General features: G+C 44.3%; 2 protein-coding genes across 3 annotated transcripts; one reads left to right on the forward strand and one right to left on the reverse strand.

Annotated features, from left to right (window-relative positions):
• The first annotated feature begins 387 nt into the window (after positions 1 to 387).
• On the forward strand, positions 388 to 4468 carry LOC120668572. Of its 2 annotated transcripts, none has more exons than XM_039948323.1 (11): positions 388 to 541; positions 966 to 1007; positions 1121 to 1195; positions 1772 to 1816; positions 2051 to 2185; positions 2321 to 2432; positions 2509 to 2597; positions 2718 to 2845; positions 2927 to 3662; positions 3735 to 3869; positions 3995 to 4468. In XM_039948323.1, exons 1-11 carry the CDS (start codon positions 452 to 454, stop codon positions 4340 to 4342), a joined length of 1935 nt encoding a protein of 644 aa, XP_039804257.1. In that variant the 5' UTR covers positions 388 to 451; the 3' UTR covers positions 4343 to 4468. The 2 variants fall into 2 exon arrangements, with proteins under 2 accessions (XP_039804257.1, XP_039804249.1); XM_039948315.1 differs by having other exon boundaries at positions 389 to 541; positions 1772 to 1918.
• A 1814-nt stretch (positions 4469 to 6282) lies between these two features.
• Positions 6283 to 7589, reverse strand: LOC120695937 (F-box/LRR-repeat protein At2g29930-like). The gene has a single exon (XM_039979133.1). It carries the CDS (start codon positions 7562 to 7564, stop codon positions 6383 to 6385), a length of 1182 nt encoding a protein of 393 aa, XP_039835067.1. The 5' UTR covers positions 7565 to 7589; the 3' UTR covers positions 6283 to 6382.
• Positions 7590 to 9639: the final 2050 nt, after the last annotated feature.

Below are 9639 nucleotides of genomic sequence, written 5' to 3' on the forward strand. Positions count from 1 at the left end.
GATTATTGGGAGACTGCTGGAGATGCTCTTATACCTACTTGTTATGGGAAATATGCGCACTCCTCAATATTTTCCTAGTATCTATCTCATGAAATCTTCTCAGAGGCTCTAACTCTATCTAAACAAACAGTAACAAAGGCTTTTGTAGCAACTTGTAAAATCATGTAAGGGTCAGAATCCATTTTATCTTATTGGTTAGCTTCAGTTCTCCCTGGGGCCTTGATTAATTTTGTATAGGCCTTTCTGTTTTAACTACATAGTGTTGAAAAACTTAATTCTAATTTTTGATTGACCTGCTCTACTGATATATTTTCCTACATACTTGCTTCCTTGGAACATCGGTCACATTTTGGGTTACTTAAATTGTCTTGTTGAAATTTTCAGATGATTCTAATTTGTGTGTGGTTGTTTGTTTTGGTAGGTATTGGATGAAGCTGATGTGTTACTTAATATGGAGTTCGAAAAATCTCTTGATGACATTCTAAAAATTATACCTAAGGAGCGGAGAACTTTCCTTTTTTCAGCGACAATGACTGACAAGGTGGGTACATATGAAACTGCTCGCTTGAATTATGATTATTATTCTTAATTGGCGAGCCAAAGGCTAGCACACCAAATTGTTGCAAAAAATGTTTGTGGGTCGTACTCGTGATTGGGATGACACAACATTTTAAAAGTTTTAAGAGCATTAAGTACTCCAAATTGTTACAACACTGTTCTCAGCTTGTGCTCATGATTCGATTCGTTACACAGCATTATTTTTTTTATGGTAACAAATGATTTTCTCATGTTTATCCTAACAATATGCTTGCTTAAAACTGGTTTTCAGATAAAACTAGAAACGCTTATTCTACGGTAATATTTTCTTGCCAGATTTATATGATCATGACCTAGTTTTATAAATTTTTAGTCTTGACTTTAATATTTGTTTTTAATAGACTGAGTGTATTTTTCTTTGTATCTAGGTGAAGAAACTGCAACGTGCTTGTCTCAGGAATCCTGTTAAGGTGGTATTGTATCTTTTCCTTTCATTCAGTTTTCATTTTATCAGTAAATTTTGGCCTTTTGATGTTCCATTTTATTCTTTGTTACTAATGGTCACAACTTTCTTTTAAACTAGCTCAAAGTATCTTCCAAATACTCTACAGTGGATACACTTAGAGAAGAGTTTTATTTAGTTCCTGCAGATGACAAGGTGATTTTGCCTCTTCTTTTGTCAGTTCACGTTATCAATCCTTTTCGTGTGGTTCATATATTAGGTTTGTACACTATCATAATTGTACTTGTTTATTCATATTGCAAGCATATATCTGTGATCTATCATCTTTAAGTAGTTTCTGCTCTTGCTATCTGTTGTTTTATGTATCTTTTACCCATACTATTACAACCTGAATTTTAAGTTTTAGTGCTGTTCTACAGCATTTATTATTGTACAAATAGAATTACATGCTTACTATTGAAGAATAAACTTGTGGGCAGTCAGCAAATGTAATATTTTTCTCCTTTATCTGAAAACTGCTACTGATATAATTCTTGCTCTTGCCTTTATTAATAATGGAAAATCAATTTAGATATTATTTTACTTGTGAAAGTAAAGAGTCATGTTTAGTTCTTGCATGCTATCTTTTTGGAACTTTGTCCAAAAAAAATTATCCAGATCTGCTAAATGTGATCAAGTTCTTGTATTTCATGACTTCATTCCATATTTGCTATAAATTCGGTGTTTCCTGTAGTTTTTCCTTATCAATTATCTTGTTTATGCGAATTTCAGGATTGCTGTCTTGTTTACATTCTGAACAAGGTGCCAGGGAGCATGGTAATGATATTTACAGAAACCTGTTACACGTCAAGGCTTCTTGCTCTCATGCTAAGAAATCTTGGTTTTGAAGCCATCTTCATCAATGGCAAAATGAGTCAGGTTCACTTTATTTGAGTAGATGTGCAAATCTATTTGCTCATTCAGTTTTGTAATGTTTCTATTTCATAGTTATATTATATGTTTGAATTAATCCTTCCAAATCATATGATCTTTGTTTATTTTTTGTGCCAGGATAAGAGACTAGGTGCTTTGAATAGGTTCAAATCAAAAGGTTGTAACATCATTACTTGCACAAATGTTGCAAGCTGTGGTCTTGACATTCGAGGAGTTGATGTCGTCATTAATTATGATATTCCCAGTCCTAAGGTATCATTTGGTTCTTTTGTACTTCTAGGTGACCAAGTTTGTGTGTATTCTATAGCTTGTAGCATGAATGTACGAAAAGTTCAACTCTTTAGATTTCATCTGGCTTTATATCTTATTATGCCACACTGAATGCAGTCATATGTACATCGGGTGGGTAGGACTGGACGTGCAGGACGGTCTGGATATGCAGTGTCCTTGGTGAATCAGTATGACGTTGGGCGGTTTAAGGACATGGAGGAGCTCCTTGGTATTCCGCATGTTCTTTTCTTTTGGTAGTTTGCATTTTTTATGAAGCTAGGTTCTTACTAACTGCTTTTTTGCAGGCAAAGAAATTAGCAAGCATGAGGTAGATGAGTGTGAACTCAAGATCCTAAAGGAGTGTGTATGCGACTCGAGGAGAATTGCATTAAAGGTATGCACCCATAGACTGTACAGAGTTGTTTTTGTACCTCCTGGTAGCAAAGCATTTACAAACTAAGGTAGCAACTAGCAAGTGTTTATACAAACTAAGCTTTATTTATGTGCATTAAAGGTAAAGGTTGATGGCTGGAAGAGGCCCAGAAGCATGCGACATGATGGAGACAAGATGGAGGGTCATGATCGGGCTGCAAGGAGATCTGGCTTGTCCATGAACAGATACAGAAGAGTTAAACACAAGAGGTAGAGAGGACAGCCTTTGTCAACTGTTGCTTCGTGGTAGGAAGTTGTGACATGATGTTGCCCCGGCCCCGATCTGATCAGCCTTCTCCCCAACGAGGTCCTCGGCGACATCATCTCGCTCCTCCCCACCAAGGATGGCGCGCGCACGCAGGCGCTCTCCGCCCGGTGGCGCCCGCTCTGGCTCTCGGCGCCGCTCAACCTCGCGACCCGCGGCGGCGCGGAGGACGCCGACGAGGACGCCGTCTCCCGCGTCCTCTCCGCGCACCGGGGCCCCGCCCGCCGCTTCGCCGTCTCCAACCTCGCGCTCGCCGGCCTCGACGCCTGGCTCCGGTCCCCGGCCCTCGATCGCCTCCAGGAGCCTTCCGCCCTGGAGCGCTTCTCGCCCACCCTCCGGCACCTCACGCTCCGCTGGTGCCAGTTCCCCGACGCGGCTGCCGGCCAGGCCCACTTCCCCAGCCTCCGGCATCTCACACCCCGCGGCGTCACCGTCTCCGAGCACTCCTTGCACGCCATGCTCGCTGGCTGCCCTGCTCTGACCAGCCTGGTGCTCAGATACAACTACGGCTTCCGCCGTCTCCGGATCAACTCCCGGAGCCTCAGCTGTTTCGCCGTGCATTACATTGATCTCCCAGGCACTCAGATCATGCTGCAGGAACTCATTCTTGAGGACACCCCGTGTCTTGAAACACTGCTCCATTGCGGAACATTTGGAGATCATGGCATGCGTGTCTCAGTAATTTCAGCGCCGAAATTGAAGATGCTGGGTCGCCTCACGGATAAAATCGGCAGATTTGAGTTCGGTGCCACTGTTTTTCAGGTATTGGTGATTATATACGTGCCCTTTTCTGTCTGTTGTGCTATAATCCTTATTGACCCGTACGCAATTCAGGGACTGCACCTCATTAGACTGGCAACCGTGATGAGGTCCGTGAGGGTCTTAGCCCTCTTAAATTCTAATCTTATCCTGGATGTGATTATTAACTTCATGAGGTGCTTTCCATGCTTGGAGAAGTTGTACATAAAGGTAACAACAATTTCGGCTTCGCTGCTCAAGTTTCACTCACTATTGTTTACTGCATTACTGTTGCATCTTCCTTCATATGAAGAAATGTTGATAGATCAACTTTTTATAACCTTTTCTCTTTTCAGACAAATACGTCGGGCATGGAAAACACGAAGGCCGATAAAACCCTAGATCGGATAGAATGCCTTGACCTCCATCTGAAGAGGATAGTGATGGGCTTTTATACAGGCAATAAATCACATGTTGACATTGCCTCGTTCTTTATTTTGAATTCGAGGGTGCTGGAGTCGATGAAACTTGTTGCTGAAACTTATCAAGTGCGAAACAAGATGGGGGCTGAAAATCAGTGCAAGCATCTCCAGTTAGAGAATCGGGCTTCTAGTGCTGCTCAGATTGAATTTACAACTTCTCACTATTTCAGTTGCCCCAGAGACATCCATGAGTTGTCAGACCCCTTTGAATATGTACTTTAAATTTTCAAAAATAGCTCTTCCAGTTACTCTACTTTGTGTTGCTTTATTCAATTTTTTTAGTTCACCTTGCTTGTAAATATTTGGACAACGTTTTTGAGCTATATTACTTGCCTTTGAATTGCCAGATTACCTGTAGAATACAACTTCTTGGCGTGCTCATTTTGATTCACCACTGTGGCGACGGGCTGGAGGGAGGCAGGGAGGATGGGGGTGTCGGGGTGAGAAGCTTCGCGGATTAATTTAGGGATATGCCCCGAACCGAACAATTTCGGGTACCCGAACTCGCAAATATGCGGGTCTAAACTAGAAATGGAATGCGAAACCTGCAAACTCGAAACCTGCGGATACCCACCTCGAACCTGACCCGCTGCCATCCATAAAAAGATGCCCACGAGACTGGTTCCGGAGGAACGTAGAAAATGGTCGTACCCGGCGAGCCAGGCTGGCGTGCTGCAGGATGAGCACTTGGCAAGCGTGCAGATAGTTAAAAAGCAAGTGCGCGCGCTAGTTGTGCAGGTATCCAAACAAATTCGCTTGTTGGTTTGGCTGCGTAAAAACGGAAACTAAACAAACAACTCCTGCACCTCACAAGCCTGGCCGTCGGGAGCCTGCTTTGCCGGTCATGCCCCAAATGCTGTCTCAGAATTGCGCAGACATTTTCTCCTCCCAATGTAATGGCCTTTCGTGAGGTGGCTTTGCAAAGGTGCCGCTACTTTTGTCATACATGGCTGCATCTGCCATCTATTCGAGTATTGATTGGAGATGTAGTGTAACATCCCCTCGCGGGCCAGCTAATGGGCATTCCTACGTATCGTTTTTGTAGCAGTGGTATCCTCATGTGGGAGGTGTCAAAGCGTGTAAACTTAAAGAATGTTAAATGTAAATTGTTTTCATGTTAGCTTGACATGAAATGCGATATTCACATTTTGTAAACTTCGAGAAATATACATCATTTTCTGGTTCTTTTGTTGAGATATAAACTTATCAGCCGCACCACAGTAGAAAGCACCATGATAATCTGTAAGACTGTACCTGTAACTAGAAGAACTCAATTCACTTATATAATTATGCATTGCTGTACAATAATAATTAATCATGATTGTTAATAGCAAGACTTTTCTGAGAACTTACGAAGGCACATTGGATGATTCATTACAACAGAAAAATCTAGTAGTGTTGTTGCTCTTGCTCTTAAGGCATCTGAATTAAAAAAAAAAGAAGGACAAGCAATCTTCTTTTACTGTGCATAGTTCTGTACTTTATTATTTATAGAAAAGAAATACTTAAAGCAAACAGTGAGCATTTCTTCTAAAAAAAGTATTTCATGGTTCGAGGATAACAAAATATCTGAAACACCATATGCACCAGAAGTAATTGTTTGCACAAAACACAATAACATGAGATAGGCAATAAAATCTTGGAAGGGCAAAAGCCAATGCCAATGTCTCAACATCTACACTCAAAGGGATCGGTTATAGCTAAATCACGAACATGGTTGACATGTGCATCACGGCGACATCTTTTTGTTGTAAATTGTAACTGAGCAGTCCTCGAAGCCCTTTTCTCCATCTGAAGCACCCCATACTGTTCTGCGAAAAACGCGCAGTTGGCAACTCTGTTGTCAACCTCAAGTGTCATCAACTCTAACTTCTTTGCGTTCTGTAGAAAGAACGAGGCGAAGTTGACTTGTGATCTGGTGCCTCGATACTCCTTCAGCACTATTGTCTTTAGGTGGATGTCAAAGCACTTAATGAATTGCCTCTGCTTGCGGCACCACCGATTCATATCCCTTGAAATACAACGCTACAGAAAAAAATAGGGAAAAAACAATCAACCATACTGGAACAAGGATTGGAACAACGGCATGTCAATTAGAAGAAAAGCTGAACATTACAGGCTCTAGTTTAGTGGAGAACTATCACCTTTATGTACAACTTCTCCAGACATGGAAAGCATTTCATCAAGTCAATCACCATATCAAGATTTATATGCATTGATCTCACAGCTAGAATCTTGACACTGCGCACCACCGTGGTCATGTTAATGACTTGCAATTCCTAAACCAAGCATTAAACAAAACATAAAGCTATCAGCAAATGCAGATGGTCTATACCAGAAAATGCAAGTTAGCAGCCTTTGATGGCAAAGAAACAAGAATTCTGCAGCTACCTGAATGGTGGTCGTCCCAAACTCGATTCTGAAAGGATCGTACCCATCAATCCCATCAGTGGGAAAGCCTAAGGTCTCAAGTTTAGGTGCTGCGATCACAGATACACTGATCGACATGTATGGTTCAAGAAAAAGCAACCTTTCAAGACACGGCGCATCAGCAATGATGATTTCCCGTAACTGGGGCTGGTTACGATAACGATTAGTACCCACACCGATGCTCTTAAGGCTGCTGGAGCTTATCCGGAGGCAGCTAAACCCAAAGCTGAGGTGAAGGAGCAGACATTCCAGAACGGGGCAGCTGGAAATCATGGCGTGCAGTGAGCCCTCCGAGATATTGACATATTCAAGGCCGAGCTGCTTGAGGTTGGGAAAGTGAATCCCTTCCACCAAGCCATCTGGGAGCTGGCATTTGCCGAAGGTAGCAACGCGGAGGGTGCCGGAGAACCGGAAAGCAGATGCCGGTGGGGGTACCGGTGCAAACTGCCGAAGATACCCATATATCCCATCATCCCAGAAATCAAGTTCCTGGAGGTTGTCGAGCGCCGGAGAGCGAAGCCAGGAGTCGACTGTGGTGGCTCGATCGGAGAGGTGGTGCGCCGGGATGCAAAAGCGGCGCCCGGGGCCCGAGTGGGTAGAGAGGATGAGCGAGACTGTGCTGGTGAGGGCCTTGTCGTCAGCGGCGAGGACCTTCTCATCAGTTCTAAGGTCCATTGGAGTGACGAGCTCGGAGCCGTCAAGGACGAGAGGGGCAGCGCGCCAAGAGTGGCGCCACCGGGAGGACAGGATTTGGGTGCGCGCACCTTCCTTCATGGATAAGAGGGAGATTATGTCGCCGAGGATTGCATCTGGGAGGCTGCTGATGTGATCAACACCTTCTTCTTCTTCGTCACCCCTAGCATCAGGTGGTGGCGCAGCATCTTGCTGCCTTGGAGGTATGGATCGGGGGAGGGTTACCTCCACGACATCCATCACCTGTAGCGAGGACTCACTTCTTGGCATGGTCACCTTTAACTTCTTCCTCCTCTTAGTACCGGGACCTGATGGCTTCATCTTCGCACTCGGTGCACGGTGAGTTGTGGGGGATTCTGCACCGTCGTGCTCAGCCAAATCAATTTCTAAAATTCTGCAAAGGGAGGAAAAAAAAAGGAAAAAGAGAATAAAGGAACAAATCAAGACCAGTGTCTACTCGATCCCGCGAGCTTCTTCGACAGCCACCAACTCCTCCAGTGAGTTGTCCCGCAATGGATCTAGGTTAGGGTTCGGTAGTGCCCTACTTAGGGGGGTGAACGCGGCAGGTGGTGATAACGTCGCCGGTCAGGTGGTGGAGGACAACCGGTGGGTGTGGTTGGCGGCGGTGCAGAGGAGTTGACGTGGTTAGTGTTGCGGCGGTTGTGAGGCAGGAGAGCTCAGGCCGAACTGGAAGAAGAAGGGCATCGGTAGATCTTGAAGAGGGGGTTGGGAGCAGGGAAGGGGTGGGGGGAGTGGATCTGGAGGCGTGCTACGACGCCACCAAAGATGTCTCTCGTGAGGTGGAAGGAAGGGGGAAGGCTGTGCACAGCATAATGGTGTTTGGTGGGAAGAGAAAGAAATTGGGTGGGAGAATCTGGAGGCGGGCCACGCCACCGCCGAAGATGTATCTTATAAGGCGGAGTGAGGGGGAAGGCTGCACGGCATGATGGTGTTAGGTGGGGAAGGGGAAGGAATTGCGGTGGGAGAATAAAAGGTAAGTACTCGAGGGGTGTATTGCATCCTATGGGCCGTTACATGCTCTGACCTTTGGGTAATGAATGTGGACAGCGCATAGAAGGAAAAATGTGAGGTTGTGCTTATATATAGTCCAATAAAGTGCCTAGTGTCTAGCAAGCGGAAAGTAGTTCCTTTGCAATACTGCAGAGGGACTCTCCCTCATTGTTGTGTGGGCTCCACAGCACTTGGGCCCACACATCAGCGGGTGAGTCCCCTGCAGTACTGCAGAGGAGACTCATCCCTAGCAAACCGTCCAGATCGACTATGGTCCTCACTTGATAGCAGCAATGACGCCATAGTTGAGATATATTACTCACTTCTCTTTTCTTACGTCTTGCGATGACTTCTCCATATTTGCTAGATTCATTTTAGTTAAAAACCAAGCACGGTTTGAGTTGCATGTACGAATAAACTTTGGTTATCCATATCTCTTCCAATACTCTAATATAGTAATATGACTTATGAAAATGGTAATGTAAAAAAAAATTCTTCAAAAGCGGTTTCAGAATATTATAATTTTTATATTTTACATGCATCTTATAAATAGCAGATAGTAATAAAAATAGATTCCTCTTTAGCCCATCTCTATCTCAAACAACTATTAATTATTTCTAAACAAAGAGGGTATGAATTTATGTAACACTTGCAACAAACTATGCTATGAAACAAATGGTTTCAGGCTTTAGATGGAAATTTTAGAAAGTGACTGTGAAAATTGGCGAACTGAGTGTGACTGGTAAAGATCCTTGTGGTTAAATCTACCCACCCGAGTTTGAGTCCTCGATTCACCACGGGTGCACTACGGGAGGCTGGTACTTTGCCGTGTGCCCGAAGCACACGGTAAACCCCAAAATACCCACGGCAAAGGGTTTGCCGTGTGCCACACACGGCAAAGGGCACACGACAAACAGTCGTCGGCAAAGGCCCGCTTTGCCGTGTGCTATATGTCGGGCACACGGCAAAGGCTTTGCCGTGTGCCCTAGCTGACCCACGTCAATCTTTCATGGACGGGTGGCAGGATGATGTGGCGCTGCCCTTTGCCGTGTGTCCCATGGGCCTGGCACACGGCAAAGGCTCAATCTTTGCCGTGTGCCTTGGCCATTGCACACGGCAAAAGATGGTCACTTTGTCGTGTGCCTAGGCCAATGCACACGGCAAAGATCACTGATTCTGTATTTTTTTTATTTATTACGTATGTGGTACCCCAAATAATACAAACATTTCACATATATCACAATAATCATCGCATGCATTTCAAATAAGCATCGCAGGCATTCAATATTATTCAGAAATGCACAGATACAAATAAACTCTAGTATCGTTCATCAACAACCACAAGTTTAAGTCAAGTCCATACAAGTTCATATGGCAAAGTCCAT

This window comes from Panicum virgatum, chromosome 2K, assembly GCF_016808335.1.
Source record: "Panicum virgatum strain AP13 chromosome 2K, P.virgatum_v5, whole genome shotgun sequence".
In the NCBI taxonomy this organism is placed as follows: domain Eukaryota; kingdom Viridiplantae; phylum Streptophyta; class Magnoliopsida; order Poales; family Poaceae; genus Panicum; species Panicum virgatum.